This window comes from Streptopelia decaocto (genome assembly GCF_964273445.1).
Source record: "Streptopelia decaocto genome assembly, chromosome: 2".
In the NCBI taxonomy this organism is placed as follows: domain Eukaryota; kingdom Metazoa; phylum Chordata; class Aves; order Columbiformes; family Columbidae; genus Streptopelia; species Streptopelia decaocto.
In genome coordinates, this window is record NC_138655.1 from 24230473 (window position 1) to 24257381 (window position 26909).

General features: G+C 38.7%; 1 protein-coding gene across 4 annotated transcripts in view; it reads right to left on the reverse strand.

The window, feature by feature from the left end:
• CPQ (carboxypeptidase Q) overlaps positions 1–26909 on the reverse strand; it is a 161193-nt gene that overhangs the window by 13635 nt on the left and 120649 nt on the right. For all 4 annotated transcript variants that reach the window (XM_082045124.1, XM_082045122.1, XM_082045121.1 and 1 more), the window contains one exon: positions 18268–18469. In XM_082045124.1, the coding sequence (XP_081901250.1) occupies positions 18268–18469 (202 nt within the window). The remainder of the gene's footprint in view (positions 1–18267; positions 18470–26909) is intronic.

A 26909-nucleotide genomic window follows, 5' to 3' on the forward strand; every position in this document is an offset into this window, starting at 1 on the left:
ACCAGTACGTGCAAATAGCATTTCACAGAATCACAGAATGCCAGGGATTGGAAGGGACCTCAAAAGATCATCTAGTCCAATCCTCCTGCCAGAGCAGGAACACTTAGATGAGGTTACACAGGAATGTGTCCAGGTGGGTTCTGAGTATCTCCAGAGTAGGAGACTCCACAACCTCCCTGGGCATCCCGTTCCAGTGCTCTGTTTGCCTTGGCTTATTGCATTCTCCACATTTCCATGCACAGAACATGTTGTTTTCTTATTAATGTGAGGGGTTTCTTGTTTCCATTCAAATGCAATTTTTAGGGCTGAAGGTCCCATTTAAAACAAGGAAAGCAAAGACTGGTTGGGTGAAACGTTACAGAAGCAGAATAAGGAATGAGGAATGAGCATGTCCAGCTGCCTCAAATACCAAGCTGTGAGTGTAGCTTTGAAAATCCTCCTCCAGATGCCATGTGACTAACTCCATCCCCATCACATTTTTGCACAAATTGAGATTCAATATATATTTTTCACCATTTGGGAATAAAAATGCCTATGGCCCCATTTTAAATTATATGCTCATGGTGCTCAGTGCAGCTTTTACAGAAATTTCATTAGCAGCTCAAAATGGCACAAAGTTTTACATATGATGCAACAAATGCAGGTAATTTGATAACAGTGACCAGACTCCACACAATACAAAATAAACAAACCTCTATTAGTTTAAACACTCTATATCATCCTTTTGAGATATTGTGGCCATGCTAAAACTTTGAACAGTGTTTAGAGCTGTATAAATCAAAGCCACTCGGATTTACATTTAGTCAAAGAAATCAAATGCAAACACCCTCTTTTAAAGCTGTTTATGGTGTTACATCCAAACACCACCCATAGCCTAACTCAAAAGGGAAAAAGGGCCAGTGATGATGACTGTTAGCAGCCTAGAACAAATGATGTGGTTTATACAAGATTGCAACCAAAAGATTATACTTATTTTTAAAAGAGAAACTAGAATTTAATCCATTCCTTCAAAAACTCTTAATCTCTGCATTGCTACACTTGTCTTTCATAGGAGGGTCCCTAAACACAAATTTTCATAACCAGAATCCCATTTGAAAGGCACTTGGGGCATTAAACCCAGATTAGATGGATTTCTATCTCTATCCTCACCAAGTTGCCTTCCTTTTGACTACTGTACTAATACACATTTCTTAAATCAGTTAAAATGTTCCCTATTCATGATGTTCATCATTAAGAGCAATCTGAGAATACTGACAAACTTCACAGTCTATAAAAAAGTTCAAAATACTTGGGTTTCATTGGAAAAGAGTAGATGTTACAATTGGTTCCTTTCAAACACGTAAACTGAGGACTTTTTCTATACAGCAAACACATATACACATACACATACACATACACATACACATACACATACACATACACATACACATACACATACCAACCCAGATGTAAGTAAAAACCTTTCAGGATCCAAATGTGCACTTGCTAAATAGAATGGCTTGCTGCAAAATTAAAAGGATTGCAATGTCTATTCAGTCAAACTAGAATTAAAGGTCTTCCCTAAAAATAACATCTGAATGAAAAATTTTTACAGTCTGGCCAGTATTTATTTTAGTTTCAGATGCTCACTTTACTGTTACATGTTCAACTTAAAACTGACAGGCATTTGATAGTAAAGAAAAAGACGCTGATGCTTCTCTCTTTAAGATCCATTGTTGCAAAATAGTCTTGCATGATTATTGGTTGAATAGTTTCCATTTCCCACTCCTACAAGGACTGACACAGAAGAAAAACCGGCAGGTCTTATTAGTCCTGGGTAGCCCAAACTCAGACTTCACTAGTAACAGATTCATCAGAAGAGGTGAAAAAAACCCACTACGTTTTCAGAAGGGTAGCCATTGAAATCAGAATGCATTGAGTGAAGAAAAAAAATAACAATCTGTTGTCATACATTCTTTTCAGGGTCAAAAAACAGGCAAGTGAGATTTTAAATAAGTAACTCATTCCAGGTAAGTACAGTGAAATAATTCCCAGGCTGACAGGCTGCCATCATGTCCCACCGCTGCCATCAGGACCCATGGCTGTGACTGCAAAGGTAGGTCTGGGTTTGGAAAAACGGTTTAGCAGAGGAGGCAATAATAATTACTTCAATAATTAGATTCCATCTTGTGCTGCGTATCAAGAGGCCAAGGCTTATCTGGAATTATAAGAGGCACCCAGAGTACCTCTACAGCCATCTATTTTAGCGAATGGTGCAATCAAATCTCCTCTTCTTGAAACAGTGAAAGAGCAAACACGCTTTTTCCTGTCTCAATGAATTTAAAATGCACTGGAAATCAAATAGGAAAAAAAAAAAAAAGAACAACTGGAGAAAAGCTGTAAAAGGCATGGAATAATGCTATCCATGACAGGGACTTGTATTCAGTACTGTCCTATATTTTTGCTGCAGAAAGGATGCTCTACACCTAAACCAAGGAGGCAGAAGTTTTTGGCCCTGGTAAGGCGTGAGAAGGGCCCAAGCCAGGACTTGTACAGCTTGGGGAGATGAAGCCAAGTCATGGCTGGCTGGGCAGGACCCACACAGGACACGGGCAAAGCAGCGATCCTGCCCATTTCCACAGAGGCTGTAGAGCTGGCTCAGCAGGCTGGAGCTCTCACACTTGTTAAATTATTACAAGAGTGTTTCTTAGCTCTCTCTTAGCTCAGGCCCTGAGGACCACGCGCAGTCCCTTCCCTCTTGCTTTCTAATTAGAAACCTGAAGTCATTACTTGGGCCAAGGGACAGCGAAACGAAATTGTTACTAGGTTTAGTGCACAGAGTGAAAAAGTTTTTACAGATACTAGCATAATGTTGTCAAAAACATTGCACCATGTCTCAGAATGGTTTTACCATTAATAGATTTCCTGGAAGCTACTTGTCTGACCAACAGAGAGGAGCTGCATGGAAACCAGATAGAAAGCAAATGACATTTTTAAATGTATGATGATCCCTTCTTTCCCCCAAGCATCCTGAAATAAAAGACATAAATGCAGAGCACTTGGAGGCTTCAACAGCATGCAGTGCTCGCCTTTTTAATTGTGACTGCACATTAACATCTGCCCTAAAATCTAGCCAGCAGCTTTTGGTGGACAGGAAAAGTACCCATAGTAATTAGGAATGAAAAGAAGGAGCAGTCAGACTAATTAACTTTCCTCAATGCTTCCCATTTAGCACATCTCAGGGATTTAAAATTAAAGACGTATATAATTTGCAATGTTTTCAAGATTAAGATGTCTAAAACATATCGATTAGTTTTAGCTGCACAAAGAAATCTGTTTCTTAGCTAGAAGCTGGATGGGCTAAAATTGTTCAGGCCAAGAAAACAAGCTGCTGCAGCGGAGTGTTGAAGCCCTGACATGTTCAGCCCGTGCTTCACCTACCCCAGCACAGCGAGATCTACCCTGCCAGAGCCCATCTCCTCTGTGCTGCTGGCAGCTACAAGCTCCAAGTGATGGTGGCTGGAGAGCTAATAACAATTTTCAAGGCTGGCAGTGACATTTCTGTGCAAACAGCTTAGGAACCTCCCCAGCGTGGGAAAAAAACCACCCCGAGAATTAACTTAGGCGTTGCCAGTACTAGGGATTTTAGCCATTAGTGATCACCTATTTCTGCAGCTTTCTGCATACAGGCTGTGACCGAGATGACAAAACAAGACTGTGCTACCGCTTGCCTGAAACCCGTATAGACTGTGTAGGTACATACTGCAGCCTATGCGAGTGCTGCCTGTTTCTCCAGGGGCTGCTGTTAATGCAAAGGCCCAAGTCAGGCTGTGAGATGTACCACTTAAAGCCTGAGAGCTACAAAAACAACAACTGCCCAGCCTTCAGCAGTATTTTTCTAAAGTCTTCTTTTGGTGACATCTGCATGTGCTACATGTACACAGGGCCTTAATTCTGCTCTGAAATACAAATGAAAAGACACTAGTAACATTTTTTTTTTTTTTTTAAATTTCAAACCCATTCAGCTTATTTCAGAGTCTCTATAATCTGAAAGCAAAGGGCTGCTGCTGCAACATCTCATCTGCTTGCACATTTGTTTAGAATTTTTAAAGCACAGAACAGAAATAATATGCAAGAAGTCAATAACAAACATTGGTATCATAAATATTTCCTGCTTATCTCTGGCAAAAATCTGCAAACCAACTAAAAGATGCTTTCATTTGAGAGCAATTAGCCTGGAAAGCTGAAAGCTTAAGACTCCACACAGCACTTCCACAGCCAGTTCATCTTCACTTGCCCCTTTCCCTTCCCACCTGCCTCATGCTGCCTTTCAGCCGGGGGAAGCTGCAGGCACCCAGCTGCAGGGCAAGGGCCTCAGATTCATATTACATGGAAACAAAGGCTCAAAGGAAAGACTGCATCATAATTTACATCTCACACTTTAAATAACACGCAGAACATTCCTGTATCTAAAAGCCCACTGACTGTAAAGAGTACTGTGAGCCTGGCTACCTAGATTATTTAGTACTATTTAGACCATTTGCAGACTAGCGCTACTTAGAACATAAAAAAAAACAGCTGAACTGGGAAAATACCCAAAGGTTCATCCAGCCAGCTATCCTGTCTCTCATAGGAGCCAATGTTGTAAGAGTGAATGGGAGAAACAGTCTCCTCCTTCAGTAATATGTGTCCAGCCATCAACAGTTTATAGACTTTCTGAGGAGGAACTTGCATTCTTATCACTGTGTTCCACAGCCTTTGCTGGACCTTTCTCCTAAGCAGTAGTCCATTCTTTCTAAATTTATGCTTGATCCTGGTCTCTGAAACATCTTGTGGTGCTGATATCCTCCACTCAATTATCTGTTGTCCAGACAAGTGTGTCCCTTTGTCTTAAGTCTGATAAAAGGTAGATCATTACTCTATATAATGTAATAGGGCACAACCTATAATATAATATTATAGAGGATAACTATCCACCTTTTCTGTGCTGTTCATATACATCTCTCATGTATTTTTCATTTTTTTCCAGCAATGATTATAGTTTTGGGGGTGGCTTCCACCTGAAGACATGACTGGACAATCTGATAAAACCTGGAACTTACCCGGTTCATGTCTGCACCAACTTTCAGAGAGCAACTTGTACAATATATGGACTGTTTTACTTTGATTAAACTAATATTTTGTAACCTGTATTATCTTGTTGCAGTAATACATGATGCAAAGAACTGCAGTTTCATGGAATCCTTCAGACAGAGAGACAACAAAAGGCACAGCAGGGAAAAGCCTGGCTTTTCATTTTGCAGTAAGTGACACAATTCTGCTTTTGTTTTTTCACAATTCAAATGAAAATACAAGGCATCCCAAACTTTTCTGATGAAGTGGAATAAAACAGTAAATAAAACAGTAAAAGCAAATACACATTTTCTTGACTTGATACATATGTGAAATAAAACCTTAAAAAATACTTTCTGTAATTGTTCTAAACTTTACTTAATATTTATTCTCAGTGGAACTCACCATTCTGTTATTTTCTGTTACAGTGTAATCAAAATAGATCTTGTTTATGCAAATTAACATTTTTCAGTATCTTTCCTTAAAGGCTTAAAGAACTGATCTACCTACAGAAACTACTTCAGCAATACATTCTAACTAGTACATGAAGAAACCCCAAAACATAAACCCAGGATCAATGCTTTTCATGCCTGTCACAAAAGCACCGTGATCTCCAGATCCTACCAGAATATAGCATGATCCAGCACCTCAGCCTGTGTCCTCACTATACACGATGGCTCCCTTTGAACTAACTTTCTGATCCCATAAAACATGTATAAAATCTCAAAGTTACGTTAATCACTGAGGACACCAGAAAAGCCAAAGAAAATTATGTATATTATAAAGTTGGTGCAAACTGGATGGACAGTGTACTTAGGGAGTAAAAAATGGAAGGATGTCTAGAGTAGGGCACCACAGGGGTCTGAGGCTATATGATATTTTCATTCTAGACAAAAACTGTGGAGTGGAGTCTTCCTACACTAAGAGATGACACCAACAAGGGACATACAGCAGGGACACTGAAGACAAGATGAGAATTTGTTAAACGATCTTCATGAACTGGTGACACTTAAAAAATAAACAACAAACAGGATGTTTATCAGTAGGGGCAAGTATAAACTACTACACCAAGAAAGGAAAAGAAGCAACTTCACATAAAAGCCTGCTGCAAGAGGAAAGAAATAACCATGTTCATAATGGAAAGGAAGGAGAAGCAATGCATTTAAATTGCAGCAGCAAAGGCTTAGGTTAGATACTAGAAAAACCCCCCCTAAGCGCTAAGAACAGTACTGGGACAGACCAACTGGTCTGGAATGTTTCCATTATAGTAAGTCTTCATGAGCAGCATAAACAAATGTGAAAGAAATGATACAGGCACTGGTGAGACCGTATTCAAAAGGAGAATGTTTAAAGGCTCTCTAGAGACCTCCTTGCCAGTTCCATGGTTCTTTGAAATCTCATCTGTTTGTATACATTTCTGAAATGGCTCCTTAACAGACTACACATCTCCTTTCTCTGGCACTTGACTTTACCCATGACTGTAGCCAACTTTTGCCTGTGAGGCAGAGGGAAATTCAGGATCACAATTCCAAATGGACCTTGCATGCAGCATTAAACTTGACATCAAACTTCCGGAGTAACCTCGTTGCATTTTATGGACAGCCTAGAAATAATACCACATCAGAAAAATGTCCCACTCCTAAATATTTCACATGAACTGTGATGCATGTATGTGTGGAAAATACTGCTCGAAGTCCCACCTCTAGAAGTTTCCCATTTAGGGAATACATAGCATAAACAACTTTGAAAATCGCTTCTGTGACTTCACCAGTGCTTAGTTTTTGTGAGATGGGCAAGTAAGCACTGATGTTTCCCAGCACCTTCCTCTGTGCTTTGGTTATTGTGGCTGTGGGCTCAGATTTGGGGAGGCAGGAGTGAAGCAGGCAGGCAATCCAGATAGTCCTTATTTAGGTAAAACCACTTAAGAACTTTTCACAGTAACCTCTGTTTTCAGATAATTTAAGTTTTTCTATCTTGTATCTCTAATTTACTTTTGTAAGTTGCTTCCAGTAGCTTCCAGCCAGTGCAGTGTTTGTATGGTACACATCCCCAAGGGAACTGGGGATAGCTGTAAAAATGCCAGTACTCTAAACCTTCATGTCTCTGCTCACAGGGATGGAGAATCTACCCTTTGAGAAACAAAGCTGCTCTACTTCTTTCCCTTCCATGATGTGACATTAATGGTTTTCAACTGCTTCTAATTTTAAAATCCATAAACATTTTCTAACACATGGATGGTCCCAAACAACAACAGATGGATAATCAAGCCAACTGACAAAAAGGTTGCTCTCTTCTTAGTAGCAGATGAAGCTGTACATTTTTAAGAGTAATATACAATTCCGCAAGAGTCTAGAGACCAGAGCCTGAAACTCTCTGCTTCCAGCCATTTGTTGACTACAGCTTTCTTTAAAAACAGCAGCAGCAACTACTAAAATTCTGCTGTCCCAGAGGTCATAGCTAAGGTTTAATAAAGCTAATAGAACTGAACTGTTTTAAAATCCAGTTTAGCCAGCTAAGCAACAGGAAAAGTGCCCACTTTCTTTGGTGGATATCCAAGCCCTACATGGTGATTGAGACAGCACTGTCACGGGCACTGCAAACAGCCAAGAGCTGTGGACAGACTGGCCCTGATGGATAATAATTCTTAATTAGGTTTTCTGTCTCTTTGGATGGAGAACTTGAACAAATTCCTGCTTGCATTGAGGTATATGCTTTGTCCTTGCAGACAGATTTGTTTATGTGTCCCCAAAATACATTTGTAGGAAGTTCTTTCCAGATACGCTGCTATTTTCTTTAAACGCATCCATAACGTTTGATCAGGTAAAGCTGCTCTTGTACTAAATAAATACAAGGTCTGACGATTCCAGCAGAAGATGGACCAGCTTAATTAGGAAGGTATTGAAGTCTCCTTCCTCTTTATTGCACCTTACAGACAAAAAGTAGCTTCTCAACGCCCCTCATGTAGCTGCTATCAGGGAAACTGAGGAAGCATAAAACTGTTCAGTGACGATAGCAGCTCATGCTGTAGCCAGAACGGTGACCCCATATCTTCTCTCTTGCATTCCTATACAGCCTGTGTTCCTTTCTTGAGCATTTGCTACTTCAAAATACAAATGTATATCCAGTTTCATTCACAGTCAGTGTTTTTTTCTGGCTGAATTGACTGGAATTATTACATTAAAGCAGACATAGTCTCTTTGGAAAGAGAGATATCTCAGAGTGGGGCAAAGATGCTTACTTTCTGCACTTCAGAAATTCAGTAGCAAAAAAGGACCAAATCTGTAAAATCAGTTTTAAAGATAAACAGTTAGAAGGGTTCCCATTTTGAAGTTTACAAATGTTAATGATTTCCTGGAGAGAGTGCCACTGACATAATTTTGAACTTGCTCCTTTGAGGAAGATGTCTCTATAAATGATTTCTGAGTTTTGTATTTGCTCAGCTAGGTTTACTGTCAAAAGCATTCTTCAGAAGCCTCAGACATTTACACCTAAAATGTCACCTGCAAATGCAAGCACAATGAGTTTGCTGCTTATGGAAGGGATGAGTTTCTGAGTAACATCTAGAGCTCTGTCACTAAAAACCTTTCTGATCCTGAATCAAAAACATACTTGGTTCAAACCTTCAATGTGCCTTGCCCAGTCAGTCATGATGCTTTTACAGCCTCTTTTCCCTGTAAAACTTTTAGATTGTTTGGGGAAAAAAATGCTGTGGAAGTGCTATATTATTCACTATAGTAGCTATAATGAGTAACAAAAGAATAGTAAAAAAGTAATCACTGTGGTCTAGTCTTTAAAGTAACTCCCAGGTCTCTGCCTGGCACAGGAGGTGGAGAGAAGGGGGAGCAGGTACTGCTCATGGTCTAGGAAGAACAAACCAGGGATTGGTGAAGTAAACGGGGCAAACACAAATTAATGGTACTGGATGGGCCGCAAGAGGGAGCTGGCCAATACCACTGAGAGGTTGCTTTCTATCATCTCAGAAAAGCTGTGGCAATCAGGTGAAGTCCCCAATGACTGAATAAAGGCAAATGTTAAGCCCACTGTAAAATAAGAAGCAGCGAGATCCAGAGAACTACAAGCCAAACAAACTAATCTCAGTCCCCAGGAAAATTATTGACTGGAGGGGTGGAATAAAAGTGGGTGGAGGACTGAGTGGACCTCTGGGCTCAACAGGTAGCCATCAAGAGTTTGAGGTCTAACTGGTGGCTGGTTATGAATGGTGTGATCCTCTAGGGTGAATATGAGGCCAGTACCCTTTGCATCTTGAGAAATGACCCAGACAAGGATGGACTGCATCTTCACTAAATTTGTGGAATAAGCAGTTGTGTATGCTGGAAGGCAGAGCTGCTGGGCAGAGAGATCAAAATCCAGGGGTGGCCTGACAAGGACCTCAGAAAAGTCAGCAAAGACAAGAACAAGTCCTGTACTGGAAGAGGACAACCCACTGCAACAGTATGGGCTCGAGGTGCATGAACAGGATAGCAGTTCTGCAGAACAGGATCTGCAGGCCCTGGTGGACAGAAGGCACCAGTGAGACCCTGTGCCAATGACGGCAACATGGGACTACATTAGCAATAGGGTACCCAACAGGTCTAAGTAAGTGATTTTTCTAAATAGTGCATCTTCTTTGGGGACTCCAGCACAAGGATGGTATGAACAAAGTGGACAGAGTGGACTCACACTAACATCATCACCCTGCTGGATGATCAGCTTGTTCTCATTGTTGTTTATCATTCCAATAGCAATTACCTCAGCTGTGTTGTGATTTTAAACTTGATTCCAAACCATCAATGGAAACTCTGAACAGTTGAGGATGTACCAGTCCCTGAAGAATCCTATTAGAAACACTCATCAAATGACTTCATATAGGAAACTACTTGGAGAGCTGCAAGCCAGATCTTAATCTGTTTAACCTGTGTCCTTCCCATCAAGAGCAGCTTACATGTGGTCTTCCTGGAATGCTTCGCTACTGAATGAATTCTTTTTTCTTCAGGTTTAATACTGATGCCATTACAGTTTATTTTCCAGAAACAAAATCCACAAATTCACAGATATTTCTGCTGTTATTCTTAACAGCCATTCTGGATCACTACCCAATTGGTTGGAAATCTTACAACATGTCCACACTATGAATGTTTCTAATTTTTCATACAGTCAATTTCCAAAAAGAAAGGAAAAAAAAGTGGAGACAATCACATTTAACTTTCACGCTTTTCCATCAGTAAATGCAGTAAATGCTTCCCACCTCCAACTTCCTTACAGAATACAAATTAAATCTTTTTTTTTTTTTTTTTCTTCATTATTTGCATGAGCTTCAGCAAAGTCAGGGACAGTTCTAGGAATAAGGATTAACTAACTTGTACTTCCAAACTGCATATTTAACATGTTAACACTGAGCTCTGTGTGTTAATGTAGGTCACTTGGTTTTTTAGGATTAACAAATGGCAAATGCTTCCATATGAAAAAATATTCCCACCCACAGAAACAGAATTCAGCTTTCCTATGCAGCAAACAATAGAGAATTAATATGCCTCTCAGAGGCACAGCCAGAATAAAAACAACCACACCCCACATCCAAATGAGATTCTCAGTTAGATATTTTTCAGTCTTTCTTTTCTGAGACAAAGCATATTCTCTGGCTAACAAGGTGAGTGGCAGAGGCAAATTTACTGATGATTTTTGAAACATTTAGGAATTTTGTTTGGTTACAGAGGAATCTATTGAATAACAGGGTCTTTTACCCCAATCCACCTCATGTAATTTTTTTTAAGAGCGAGCATCTAAAAGCAGGAAAAAAATCAACCTTACTGAGATTCACAGAGAGAACAGTGACAAAGTACCTTTAAGAGAAGGAAGTCCGTTTGCCAAAAAGTACAAGAACCATTAGAATTTATGATTTTATTTGAAACACCTTCATTTAAGTTTTCCTTATTAGATTAATGAGCTTATTTAGTATTTGTACAGTGTTGAATGCATTGGAACAATTTTCAATTTTACTTCGTCTAGGATTATAAAAGCCTATCAGAATGCCAATGTTTCAAACTAATTTATTGTAATATTCCAATACGATTATTTTAAAGCTGACTTGCCTCAGATTTTTGGAAGGCAAATGTAAGTGCTATGTATTATGAGCTGCTAAACCAGTGTGCTGTTATTCTTAGCTTATGACCACCAAGGAAACTTTGTCAAATAAAATGCGTCACAGATACCTAAGTAAAAATAATAACTAGAAATAAAGTAAGAAATTGAAGCTGTTGAGCAATGTATGATAGACTTTTGCAAATATTTTTGGTTTCACAGTTCAAATTTACTCTGGGATTGGCAAGTGAACAATAGTTCTATTTTTTAACTGCAATTAGGATTTTTTTAATTGTAATGAGGATTAAATGTGGAAAGAGGTATTTTATGATGGAAAATGCTCGTAAGATTTACTGGCAGTCATAGATTTTTTTAAGGCCAGTAAGCCCCATTACCATCTAATCACACCTTTTGAATAACACATGGCAAAGATCCTCGATCCTCACCTTGTAACTACTGCATCAAGCCCATTCCTCCTGCTTGAATTACCCTTTATTTTTTGAAGGACACACACGTCTTGTTTCACATATTCAAAATGATGGAGAATTCACCAAGTCTACAAGGTGATTCCGTAGCTCACTAAACCTACTGGAAGAAGGTGTTTGCTTTCTTCCACATGGAATTTGTTTAGACTCAGACAGACTGACCTGCTAATGGACTATTTTTTAAAACAAGGGAAAAACGTGCTGTAACTAGACAAATTGCTTCCCTGGCCTAATACGTATGCTGTAGTTAAGTCATCACTTAACACAGTTTTGCATAAATAGAGATTTAATGTCTCTCATGTCTCACTGTAAGGTACAATTTCTAGACTTTCAAGTCTTCCTGCAGCTCTTTTGTGATTTTGCTTGCACTAAAATGTCACTAATGTTGAGTGAAGTAAAACCACTTAGTACTACCTCCTAGTAATTGTAGCATTCACCCTTGATTGCGTCAGCCTTTCTCTTCTTAGTATTTCAATCACTTTCTAATAAATTACTCTTAAAAGATATTCCTGAACAGTGGGAGTTCAGAGTTAAGGTAGACATCAGTGAGTTCATTCAGAAGCAGGCTTCATTTTTGTCAATATAAGTGTGAATGAAAAGTTTTAAAGTTTTTGCAGCAGTCATGAATTATTTCGCCTCAAAGATGACACATTATTTTTGAGTTCACATGTCCACCCTGTGTCCTTGCATCATTAGAAATGTACATGCTCTAATGAGAAATATATTACAGAAGCCTTCTTAAAACTACCAGTAAAATCTGCACTCAGGCACTGTGCCTAATCACCCAACTCCATCCGTCCCTCCAACAGTCCTGTCCCAGCTGAACATCTGCATGGTCTGTGTCCAATCTACATGAACACACCAGCTTGCAATTCTGATGCTTCCTGATAATCACTGGTAGTCCCATGTTCCAATGTGCCAAAACAAGACTCCAGCCCAAGCAGAGCAAAGGTGGAAAGAATTATATGTAAAGTATGGTCAAGCTTGTCTGGTAGTCAAATAGATCAACTAATATGAAAACATACCATAATCTACAGACTAGCCCTTTCATTAAATGGTTAGTCTCAAAGACTTTATTAACTTTTTATTAAAAGCTGAAAAGGTCATATGAAAGGCTAATATAACTGAGATGTTATGTTATACTATGAGCCTTTTAAGGTATCCACCTTCATAAAAAGTTGCAGCATATTAAATTTATTTAATTACTCTAGAGTAATTTCTCATTTCAAAAGACCATTTTTGTGGAACAATGATAAATTAGAGCAGAGATGAATTATTTTACAGATTAATACACACAGTTCTAACTGCAATCAAGACTTTAAATGGTTCTAATAGCTGTAGCACTTATACTAGGTTCTTTAAATGCCAAGCAATTATAATTGTCCTCTTAGCATACTGGTTTAATTTAATACCTCCCAAGTTGCAGAAAATTTGAATTCTGCAGTGGAATGCACTCATTCACCCTATTTCCTTTCAGGATGATAAAATAAGATATTTAAAAGGAAACAAATGACCTGGAAAAGGCAATATAATGTTGCTAATTATCACACAACAGTGCTGATGTATCTCAGGCTTACTGAGATCAAGATTCAGGCAAGATATAGGTGTAGACCATAGGCTACTTACCCCTCATTTCCACCCAAAAATAAACCAGGCCTATAGTGACTGGTGTTGGTGTTGTTCTTCAACACATGTCCAGAACAGTGGGAACTCAGCAGGTAGAGAAATGCAGCATTTGTGGAGTAACTAAAATCATTCAAGCACTTGGAATACTGTGTGTAAAGCTTGTGTTGTGAGTAGTTTTGGGGGCTTTTGTCCAACGTGTTGCTCCATGAGTGAGCAGGAGACATTTCACTTGTGTTAGTTACTTGGTCAGATAACTGGAGCTCTCCACATAATGCCCTCAGCTAAACATCTCAGACTAACAATTACACAAATGCTGCACATTAAAGTGAGGAAATTATGTTTAACACCTATTTTTAAGGAAAACTTTTTCTCTTTCCTTCATCTTATAGGAAGGTCTTTCTCAAGTGCAACATCCTTTTCCTGTACAGAATCAAGCCAAAGGCTTTTCAGCATTGGCCTATGAAGTCTTAGACTATGTCAAGCTGATTTTTCCTCTTTTTCCTTACAGTTTTTATTCTTTTTGCCATAAAAAGCAGTGAGAAACTGGATCCAAAGAGTCTGTCCAAGTCTGCAGAGAGTATGACACAGGTACTGAGGGGCAATGCTCCCTGCGTCACAGTGGAGGATCACTTCCAATCAGTGATATAGCTGAGCATGAGCAGAGTTTACCTACTTACAGAGAGTTTACCTACTTACAGAGAGTTTACCCAATTCTTCATGCCCAGCTGGCCACGTCAAGTCACGGAGTTTTCCCATTTTCCCACCACTTTCTCAAACGCCCCTGGCTGACACTGAGCAGAGGAGCAAGTTTGGCCTGAGCCTGCTGGCAGGCTCGCTCTGGAGTTTGGTGTTACAAGGGATGATGGGGATGGAAGGATGGGTGGCAGTGTGCTCCAGAAAAGCGGTGAAACTGAAGGATTTGACCTCTTAGGTAATAAGAAAGGAAACCATGCATGTCAAAGTCTGGTGTCTAATGGCCAAAATACATCTTATTTTAGATGAAGGTAATAAAGAAGCATTATGAAAACATAAAAATGAGAGGAATGATATATGATAGTATTTGTTTCCCACCTCCGAGAAAATGATGAAGAGATTGGGTTAGCAATGAATTTTTGATTTCTGAAGAAACATTAAATTTAGATGAACTACAGGTTTATTAGTTTCTGGAAGAATTATTCCTCCTCTTGTGTAATGTAACAAAAAAACAAGACACCATCACTGTGGAGACAGAGAGACACGAACAATCATCAAGGTTCAGAGTGACATCGTAAAAATGAGTTTCACCTTTAGGTCACTGGTTGAATTTTAAATAGAGGAGTTGCCACACGCCTTTTGGGAGTTGTTTGATGTCCTGGGTCAGCTTGATCTCAAATACAGCTCAGTTTCTAAGAGACAAGTGTTCCCATCATGAGCACTGCAGCAACAGATAACTTCCCAATGAGCCTGGCAGAAAGGAGCATCCTTGAACCAGCTCTTCTGGAAATACTGTGTCACAACAGCCTTCCCTCTGCAAAAATAGTTTTCCTCTCCCCAACATGTAAAGCTGAACTGATGTTCACCGGATGCCATAATGCAAATACAATCACTTCATTCCCCTTCTCAATTTCTGCAGATTTGCAAGGAAGGCTGACTCAGCCCTGGTCACTACTTTAGGAACTGCTCCAGATCATGTTCGAAGCATCCTTGTGATCATATTTTGCTTTTTCAATAAAAATACCTGAGAACTGGTCTAGCAGGGCTTGCTCAATGTTTTTTAACCCTTTCAGACACTGAAGAAGCCTGTTGTGAGAAAGCACTTAAAGAAACCAAACAAATAAACCCAGCCAAGGCATTTCCCCAGCTATCTTTGCAAATTACGGTCAAGACTGATTAGGACTCAGTGTTGGAAAATAACAGCTTAATGTGCCACAGTTTAGATGTATCCCTAACTAAAAACAAATATGTAAGTGAGCCCTTAAACAGAAAGCTGAGAAAGACAATTGCATAATTAATGAAGGAGCAGTCTTAGGCCCAATGGTCACCTCAAACTGTAAAACGACAGCATAAAATACAATACCGAAAAAAACCCCAAACCAACATTTCATTTGATTTATGCTTCATGAAAAAGCAAAACAAATGTTATACAAATATTTTCAGTAGCTGAAAACTGGCTATCAATAGAAAAACACAGTCACAGACATTCCTCATTGCTGGGCTGAACTGTTCTCAAAATAATCCAATGTAAAGGCCACTGACAGAAATATTTCTAATACTCCACAGTCGCAAAGCATTAAACTGCTGTGTTCGGTGCAGATCACCTTGCCTGTGCTTTAGAGGTACTATTTCAGTTTCAGTCTATGGTTTGCAAAGCACTCGGAACTCTCCTGGCCTCTCTCATCCTACAGTCTCAGAGTAGTCACCGCTGTTTTCTTGCAAATACGTTGAAGTAACATTACAAATAACATTTCATTGCATGCCAATTAAAAATAAACATACTGGAAATCACAGAGAGTAAGAAGTCAGAAGTTACTTTGCCTGTCTCAGGAGCAGCTATGAACAGCCCTGAAAAACACACATTGTGTTGCCCTCTGCGGACCTCTCAGATCAAAAGGAGCAGGAGGAGCAGAATTTTAATTGTATCTAAAAAGGCAAATCCCAGAATCTATTTAACACCAAAAAGGACAAAAAATATATAGAAGTGATGCCAGAAACCAGACTTATCACTCAAGAAATACACCCATATTTTCTCTCACTGTTGCAATAACAAAGCCACCAAGTGTATTTTCAATAAAATATTTAAATAAAATGGATGAAGTGTCAACGCTTGACTGCTTGTTTAAATTGGACAAAATTATAAAAGCTATTACAGTGTGTTCAATTTGTTCCAATGTTATTATATACCATAAGGGCTCATTTGAGCAGTGAGAATACAGCAGACAAAGCGTGAGGATCACAAGATGTCTTAGACTTCTCCCTCATAGAGTATGAAAAACAATCTAAAGCAGATGAAATTATTTAGGGGAAATAATTCCTTCTTACCAGGGCTCAATGGGGAAAAAACAAATCACTGTTCCTTTATTCTGCAAGAACACTGTTATTTGCTTAACGGGAAGCTAAATGAATCAAAGCTTCAGACAGCAAAAAACCCCCATCATCAATTAATGTGCCAAATTTTTAATAGCAGAACAAATCAGATTTATTTAAAAACATGGGTCTCAGTTCTCATTTATTGATATTTTCCCAAGGTTGAGCTTATAGATTATGATATTTTTCATGGTTTATTCTTTCTGAGAAGTATCGATGAGCATGGGAGAGGGCTCCCATTTCTGCCCTGCTCCTGTTGAAGGTATTTTACACATGTAGCTCAGGTGACTAATCAAGAGGACCATGGCAAGCTGTAGCTGTTTCTGCTCCAGATCCACCTCAGCTGATGAACAGTGGTGTACAAGAGCTCAATACACAGTCATCACAAATGCCACTCACATCATCAACTGAAAACAAGGCATTTGAATGCTAAATTCTTCTCTTTCCTTCTATAATCTGTCAACCTCAGATGAGAAGCACAATGGAAGTCCCTGATGACTCACCACAATGTCCTCCACGTTCTCTCCCCAACACTTACGCAGGAAATCATTTGGATGCACCTGCATTTTCTGAACATAGGCTGCATTGTGAGTTCTCATATTCCACGTACAGCACAGACACATCGGTCCAAAATTCTAGAGTAGTTGTCTTTGCGTGAGTCTTTACAGGCTGTGGAGGACATGGCTACAGCCTCTCAGCAGTGCTTTCAGGCTCTCAGCTCAACTCAGCACATGGTCCTAACACTCATGTACAGTATGGAGGAATCTTACAGAGGCTTACAGAGCCTAGGAGCCCAAGAGCACACCAGTGTCACAGCTGTATGACATTGCACCAAACAGCTCGCACCTCACCTGTAAAGCAGCACACCAGCTGAAGACGAATCCCTCACTTTTTAACAATGCCCCTTCATTCACACTTCCTGCCCAGCATAAATAGTGTGCTTTGAAAATTAGATATCCATGCATTTTTTGAGGCAGTCAACTTCATGGAATCTGTACACCCCAGGTGAGTCAGAAGCAAAGGGTTCTGACCATAAATAAGAAGCATATATTTTATGACCCACTGCGTTTTCCACAAGAACAGGTAAAAACAAGGCAGTTAATCAACTATTAAGAGATGCTAAGCATATAATACCTGCTAGTAAAACTAGCCCAAGAAATGTGCCAGTCTGCTTCAGTCATAAAACATAGGAAGAAAAGAACCTTAAAATTTTAAAACTGATCATATTTTTTAAATATCAGTGTTATTAAACTTTTTTCTTTCTACTATTATTCAAGCGTGGAAACTGCCATGGAAATTCACTGAGGCTTGACCCAGGCTGGCTGCTAACTGGGACTCTCGTGCCCCGCAAGCCCCCATGCTAGTGTGGGGTCTCCTGCATGGGGGGCAGCCAGCGCTGGATCTCTCTCACAGCTTGCAAGCCTCTTTGCCAACAAGCTGCTCCTCACTGGGAGCCGGATACAATACTCAAACAAACCCTTAAAACAGTTCAAACTTCGCAGAATTTTACCCCTTTAGTATACCCTAATGCCCCATAACCATTTAAATGTCACATCTCAAACATATTGTTTTTTTCCACATGTGAAACAGCGAGAAAAAGCTATTTCAAACTCAAAATAATAACAATAATTAAAAAATTATTTTTTCTGCATTGGAGAATTCCCCTCTGCCTTAGTTTACTATTTATAAACCACCAGTCTGGGATTAATTATTATAAATCCTTAAAGCCTAAAAGAAGATTTTAGGCATGTTATGCCTAAATGCACTTTATGTCCTATTTCTGCTGGTCACCTTTTAACATTTCTGTATTTTATCTATGGAAAATTTTATTCATTGAAAGAAAGCATTTCTCACTATTTTCAAACACCAGACCGCCCACGAGCACTGCCCAGGAGCAGTGGCATCACCTGTAAAGCACACTCACCCGGCACACCAACTCTCATCCAGTAATCAATGTCTGTTCCATCTGCACGGTCGTAAACATCTGTAACATTGATGGGCTGCAGCAGAGTCATGATCTCTTTCATGATGTCCCGAGCTTTAGCATTGCCAGTAAAACCCAGTCCAGATGGCCTGAAGGTGCCCTCATCAGACTCCATGACGATATCAAAGTTGGAGATATTTTCCTAAACATGTAAGGGAAGAATATACTGGTTTGTGATTGCTATTTTAACTGGCACCATATACTGGCTTCTAGAAGTCATTGTGAGCATACCATATCAAATTTGTTTAAAAAGCAGAGAAATGCTTCCTGTGTATATAAGCATAAAGGGACCCAATATTTCTGTATGAAAAAACTGAAACAGCTCAAGTTCAGTTCTGAGGCATCAATATTTTGTAGAAGCCACAACATGACTGGCCTGCTGTCCCCAAATACTTGCTTTAAGACTTCTGAAGTGCCACCTAGAAAAGTAAGCCATTACCACCATATTTGTTTTCATTTGCAGCTCTCACTTTCTTCTCAGACCTGAAACTCAGAAATTCTATTGCAGGGGCAAGGGTACATAGTCTGGTTGGCTTTAAAATGAGATACATTCAAAGCTTGCTTAGACTGTGAAGGACATCCCATTTTAAAAAACAGCTGCTGCCTCTTCAGAAACACATTATTTTCAATAGACCATGCAGTCAACTCTGACTTCAGTCAAAAGACAAAAATGCCAAGGTTCCTCCTGACCTGAAGGAATAATGTCTGTTTTAAATGAAGTTTGTGCTTCCAAGGTAAGTCCTTGCTGGAAGCATGAAATTTTAAGATTTTGGGTATAAACAGCATAATAACATTTGCTTTTAGTGTGAACTTTATCTAAAAGAACAAAAAATATAATCCAGTGCCATTTATTTGCTTCCCATACATTCAAAACACTCAGTCACAAAGGTTTAATTGGAATAGAGCATTAAGGGACTTTACATGAAGGTAAGGTCTCACTTCTTTTGAGAGGCACATAACTTTTTTGTTTTCAAAATAAAACAGGTTATGGCCAGGTCAGTCAGAAATAAACTATATAATATTGAACTTGACTAAGAGAACTTACTGTAGGTTGTACTCCCATATCCGGATCTCATTCCAGAATTTTATGGCTGTCATGGTTATTACATGAAAATCATTACAAGACATATATGATAGTGGTCAGTAACAAATCCATGCCATTAACAGCTTACATAAGCCTACAATTCAGTCAAGAATTCCTTCACATTTTTCAGGATATAAAACCAAGTACGAACTACAGGTGGCTGTGAATGTGATAGTCACATAAATTTTTGAAAGTTCTTTATAGAATTTGCCAAGAAATGTGTTTTACACTGTACTTTCCCAGCACTTTTTTTTTTCAGTCAAACAAGTTCTAACATAGGAGAAGTATTCACTTCTAACTTAGAAACATCACCAGCATTTAAAAAAAATTAATACAAAATCCCTGCATAGGAAGAAGTAAGTGTAAATGTTCTCATCCTTTAAAATAACCAGTTTGCCTATCCACCGATCTGACTACTGGAAATCAAGGCAGAAATAACCAATGTTGTCACCAAATTTGCAATAATTATTTTTATGCAATGAAAAAAATCTTTGGTTTACAAAATACTCAATGTAAAGAATTAGGACACATGTGCTATCTAGGCCTATCATCAAGTGCAGTATTACAGGTTGTGAGTCTCAACATGAAATCATGATTCACTGACCCTCTGAAAACAGTGTGAGGGAAGCAGGCCAAGAAAATCATGCTGTATGGTAAAAGGGACCAATGATGTGCAAAAGTCACAGGTAAAACAGAAAGAACATTTCAGAATGTAAGTAATCTTTATATTAAAAGCTCAAGAAGCAAGAATTTGGGTAGAAAATGCAATTCTGGTGTGCTGGTGAAACACCGACAGAAGCTAACTTCGTTATAGTGAGCACTCTATAAATACTAGGATAGAAACTATTCAGAAATGGTCTCTTTGGCTGAGTCTTTGAAGCAGGACGTTGCTCATTTTTAGAGAAGATGCAATGAGCAGCAGCAATAAGGTGAGTGGGAGGGATTATTCAGGGCACTGAGGTGAGGAGAAGAGCAAACACAGGAGCAGCACAGATACTGAGAATAAATCTTATCTACCGCTCCAAAGAACAGAATTCAAAACTTCATAATCTGCTAGCATGGTGGCATTACTGAGTCTTCAGTTGTGTTTTCTCATATAAATGTTCACATGTGTTTTTAATATGAAACTGAGAAAACAAACCACCCACAATACATTACACCATATTCTTTCTCTTTAAGAAAGCTGTTCAGTTCTTAGAACGTGCTAGAGTGGCAGGAAAACAACATGTCCTGGGGAGAGAAACTAGACTCATTGGGGGACAAAAAAGAAACAGGTCACAACTACTTGAAGTACCATGTGTCCCTGAGAAAGCTTTTTTTTACAGGATTAATTATAAATACATTGTTCATTGTTGAATTTGAAAGTTGCAATATTAAAAAAGGGAGGTTGGGTTGATTCCACTGTACCCACTTTTGTACACACATGTTAGCACTTTGACTTATACAGAAAGAACTACATTGCTCACTTGACTAATTCAAGGGAACAGTGCAACAAACCAGTAAGATATTACCAAATAACAAAGGTTCAGCTGTTTCCTTAATTTTTCCCCGTATTGAATGTTTTTTTTATTTTTTTTTTATTTTTAAACTCAGTATGCAATTCTTTTTTCAGAAAGTAATCCCATTTGCTGCATCTTGATACTGTGCCACTTCTCTTAGCACATACCAGAAAATTAAATCTTGTTGGTGTAACCTGCTGCTTAATTCTCTGAACATCAAACGAGACCTTGATCCTTTATCTTCCTATGACTCGGTCACAGAAGAGGTCACCTCTCTTTATCTTATCATGTTTAGCTCTTCAACTGAATTTTTAAATGGAACATTACAATAAATACTGCTTGGGAAAATTGGCTTTCTATAGCTTGGTATTTTCACTGAACACACAAATAGGCACGATCCTTGCCAATACTCCTTTTTAAAAAAATTTAATTAATTTTATTTCTGTTTTCTCTATAAACAGTCTATTTTTTATCTCTGTTAAGCAAAACTAAAAATATAAGTGTTTCTCATCTCTAAGGCAAACACTTGAAAACATGAAATTACACTCAAATCTTTTCAATTAAGAAAACAAACCCTTGTCATATGCATGACTGGTACTTCTGCTGGCAGGAAGCACGTCCCATCTAAAGCAGGCACTGGCAATCCCAAGGATACAGGCAACCTCCTTATTCAATAAAAATCCCAACTGTTAATTCTTAATAAATGTTGAAGTAGATTCAAGCATCTCATGACTATAATCTACTAAGTCACTGGTGTAAATTCCTTTTACCCAGCTAAGGCAGTGAGATACCTGAAAGGATAAGGGAGGGAACAGCTGTCCTAAAAACCTCCAGTAATTTGGGGCTATGCAAAATAGAGTGTTATTACTTGTCCGATAGCTCAATTCCTGGTTTTCTTTTTCATTCTACTGAGAAAAATCATCACTTTACAAGGAAAATACTAAAGTCTGTAGTGGCAAAACATTGTCCTTCACTAATGGTTAATTTGTTCCACTTATAAGGGCCATCAGTTAATCTGACAGTGCATTTTCAGCTTTCTGTTACTGATTTACACTTACATTTAGGAAACAACAACACTTGTATTCTTGTAACCCAGTATTTGACTCAGAGCAGTTGGGGTCTAAGTACAGCAGGGCAACAACTGTGTTGCACAACTTACAGTGAAATTAGAGTCATCCCTCTTTCAGTACCAAGAGTGTGTTTAAATCAATGCTCAGCTTTGTTAGTCTGGCAACTAAGACTACAGGAAAGACAAGAGAAAACACCATAAACACCTAAGTGTACGTGACAGCTGGAAATGAAAAAAGAAAAAAAAGAAAAAAATATCTTCTAAGTATTTAATAATATATAAACATAGTGTAGTGTAATTTTGAGTTGCTGTTTAAGATCAAGATTATTTAATGAAGCAAAACAGCATAAATGGAAACTAAAGAAAAACCCACCAGAACAGCTGTTAGGAAGCAGAGATGCACCAGCATCGAGGCATAATAAACACCAGCCACAAGCATGATCACAGCTCTCACACTCTTTGATTGAAGACAGGGAAAACCAGCAACACCGTGAGTTATAAATTTTTGTAAATTACCCCATCATTATATGGGATAAAGCTGCTGTAAAGCTGAAGATTAGCACAATTTTTGACAGATGACAAGGTATGAATAAGGCTCATACTTTCGTTAAAAGATGAAATATTTTTCAGGCACATTTTGTGAGAAAGCAGCCCATAAAGAAGACCACAGATTTTATGGCTTGTTCTCTATCAGCGTTACAGAGTTCTGACCTCCGAGAAGCCAATAACAAAACTCTGAGTAATTTCGACAGCCTTGCAGCAGGATTCAGGCATGTACTTATTAGTGTTTCAGTCAGTAAAAACACGGCAGTAGTGTGTTTTGCTTCATACAATTCCACTTCTGTTTCCTCTGCAGCCACTTGCCAGCACTGACAGAGATGACCATTCAGTATTGTCAATTCCCTGGGATGACAGACAAGAAAAAGCAGATGGCTCTGAAGACAGCAGCCGGCTATGTAAGGTATGCAACAGATTACCTGCAGCCTTGACTTGGAAGATTTTTTTTCTTTGACAGAGGCATATCAAAGAAAAAGGCTCTTCTTGGAAAACGTTCCAGAACCTAAGCCCTTTTACTGCTTAAACACAAGGATATCAAAACACTATCTATGACTGTGAATGACTCTGTGCCCCAGCTGTCCCTTTTTGAAAAGTTTTAGGTCTTGGTTTTGTTTGAAAATAGGCAACACCACCAAAATTAAAAATTGTGGTTTTCATCTTTCAACCAAAGACAACTGTTACTGCTTTCAATAAGCAAGCGAATACTTTTGTAACTTTCAGCAACAGATTGATAAAGATAAATCAGCAATACCTTAGAAATTATCGTATCATTAATATTTCCTGGGTTTATGCAGAACACTTTTAGGTTCTCATCTGGGTAAGACGTGCAACGTTAAAATCAAAATAAGTCAATAAGGAGGAAGCTCATCAGGATGAGTCAAGAAGAGGTGACAATTTTCTGTGTCTTGCACAGCTGCAGGGAATTTGGACAGAAGGAGCCCAGATCTCTTACAGCAGAACATCCCCAAGCATCAAGGACCTGTGGTTGGGTGCATCTGCCTGGAGTACGAAAGCAGAGCAGCTCTCCTCAGAAGATGTCTGCACCAGTTGACAATGTTTCAGATGGCAGCTCTACTACTTGCCTGAGAGAAAGAAAAGGGAGGAAAGCTACAAAGACAAAAGTTCTCTGAACACTAGACATGTGTGAAATTTGCCCACATGGAACAAAAGGAGACACACTGCCATGGCTGATTCTGGTCTTCTCTGCTTCAGGTAGAGTAGGGAATCAACCCTTTTTTGTGTTTTAGTAAAAGCTGGTTTCCTCTGCAGCTTCCATGCGGACGGCAACACTTCAATATTCCAAATTATGAATTCCTACTGACCTAGAACCAGTGTAAAATATAATTGTATAATAATGTCAGCTTTACTGTGCTTAATACAATCAAGGGTGCTTCTAGTTGTAAACTGTGATTCTGGAGAATACAGTGTGATTATTTTCTTTTTGCAGTTTTGTAACTGAAGGTTTTTATTTGTATGCATTTAATTTCTCAATGAAAAGGATCAACAGGACAGCAGTGGTCAAAACAACAAGCAGTAATTTTACAGAACTATCATTACAGAGAATATTTCCTGAGAACAGTCAATAGGCAAATGCTCAACATATTTAGCTGGGATAAAAGAACCCACATTAAAGTCCTTGATGCGTTCGGTTCAGATCAGTCACAAAAACCATGACTCACGTTTCGCTAGCATACTTGGTACCTTGGGAAATAAACAGAACCTTGAAATCCATGAGTTTTCTGAAAACTCTGGTTTTGAGGAGCCAATATTTTCTGGGGAAGAAACATTTCACCTGAATGTGACAAGAAACTTTTTGGATATTTACTTCTTACAGAAAGTAACTCTGTAGCAAATTGCAGTAGAAATGTCATGGGAGCATGAAGGAAGCACTAAAATTAGCAACAATGAGATACCAGGAAAAAGAAACCATAGTAAACACTAGTGATCGATATTTTTTCATAAAGTCAAACCTTTCCAGAAAAGTTAAAAGAGTGCATGGCATTTACACCAGAAATTTAGGTAAGTACTGTAAACATCATTAAGCCAGGAATAAAAGCATGCAGAAATATTTTAAGGATGCTTTCTCTAACATGGCTTGAATTAAATTCATAACATATTAATGCCTCAAATGATCACAACAGAATTACTACAGTAAATTTGAATGTGACCTAGGATCTCTCAGTTTTTCTAATTACAAAATGCATTTTCTTTCCTAGGAGATTGCATGCAATACTTCTATTCTAAAATAAATATTATCAGCCATTTACAGTCCCTTAATTCAGATGGGTAAGTAACTGTGACCTTGTTTTCATGGTACACAGATCTTTCACAGAAAGTCCAAAGCAACGAAAGGTGGTCAGACACTTCATTACAAATACTTCTTTCTCCCCTCATGAAGACAGCATAAGAGTAAAGATGGCACTCAGGTACCGTTGTTAATGGTTGTAGGAGAATCTGTACTGAATAGCTGCAGCATGAGGTCCTCCAGAATTACTAAACCATGTTCCTCCTGCTTCTTCTGTTCAACTTGGAAAGGAAAGGAGCATTTCACTGTTTTCACTTTGAAGTTTTTTACTACATTGTCTGTATATACAAGCCTTACTCAGCAACTGGGTTGCACAACACTAAACAGTAGACAAAGACTTCAGATGTAGTGTCTAGCCCGAAGACCTGAAGCCTGATTTACACTTAGATCCCTTAATTTTGTTACTCTTCATCAAGATAAGGAGTCTTTACTGTAAAGGAAAATCAAGCCTTTTTTCCAGTGTGGGATTAAATCTAATAATTGGCTAACAGTTAGAAACAGTGAGCACTTCAGCAGGTATCTCCTTTGGGAGCAAAGGTGCTGGTGGTTCCCCTGGGAGGCTTCTGTCCCATGGTCAGAACCGAGCAGGTGTTCTGCAATGTCCTGGTGGGTGACAGGTACCCTCACACTAATAGAGGCACCGAAATGGCTGGATGACACTTGGCTTTCAACTCTTGGAAGTGTCTCAGAAAAATCATACAAAGAAACAGTGGATGAGAATCATGAGATGCTCTCCAGAAAAGTATGTGATAAAGTGAAAGCACAGTTGCATGAGTAATCTATTTATTCTGGTGCAGTTGGGTGAATTTATTTTTCCTAAGCATCTGTTTTCTGGTTACTATCAGAAACGGGAGACAGCGCTAGACTGAGCTTTTGGTCAGCCCAATACGGCAGCTCTTACATTCTCCTAGAGCTCTGGAAAGCCAATGTACCATACTACTAGTTTTAGTAATCAGAAATCATAATACTGGACTCTGCAGAAATCTTTGAGTGATATAAATAAAACTATTATGAGGGGATATGAGTTAATTATTGGCACCATAGTAAAACCAGTATGCTGCTGCTTTCTCAGTTATTTCTGCAGTAACTTATCCACTTCCTAGCAGTGACAACCTACAGTGATGGACGAGGAAGAAAGACCCGAAATTAAATTGAAAGAAATAATAAATAAGTTACAAAAGTAAGAGAATCTGTACTTGTCCAGTACTATATTGTCTTCATTTCTTCTCCCTTGCCAAATTTCCATTGACAGGAGGAGGTAATTTACAATGTCAAGGAAATCCACATCTGTCTGTGCTGAATTACTGCATTCATATTTCTACTTGTTTGTACCAAACTAAAGTCATAATAAGCTCAGCTATGTAGATGAGTCATACAGGCCATCTTTCATTTAACAAGGCATCTTTAAATACCACTCTTAGTTAACTTGTACTCATTACCATCAGCTAGCAATGTTTGTGCCATACTATCCTAATTGCCAGAAATTTGTGCAAGTAAATCATTAAAAGGTTAAGTTATTTTTCTTGCTAAATATAATGTACTGTATTAATCTGCTTTATTTTGTTATTATGAGTAATGTGATGTCCTATAGTTGTATCAATTTATAATTATGCCAGATCACATGGTAGGGGGGAAACAAGAACAACAAACAACAGACGGATGTAATTTCTGCTTAAATTCTCCACGTAAATTACAAATTCTTGCTAAGTTATTCTGGGCTTTTTCGCAGAGCACAACATCCAGTTGGAACTGCATCAGCAGAGTAAAAATGAAGACACATCTTTGATTTTTTTGAAAAGCAAAGTAACCAAATATCTTTCAAACAATACCCAGCCTGCTTTATACTTCCTTTATTGATCCTTAAGCCTGTTTTTTGATATTACTTCTGAAGATAAATCCTAGAGACAACAGTGAAATGCAGACATTTTGGCAAAAGATGAGACATGCATGAGACAATTTCTTGTGTTGCTGACAATATCACCATGGGATGTTACTTATTTTCCAACATGGACACCTACAGAGGTGATGATACCTTTCTCATGAGTGATGTGCACTAGGCACAGAGCA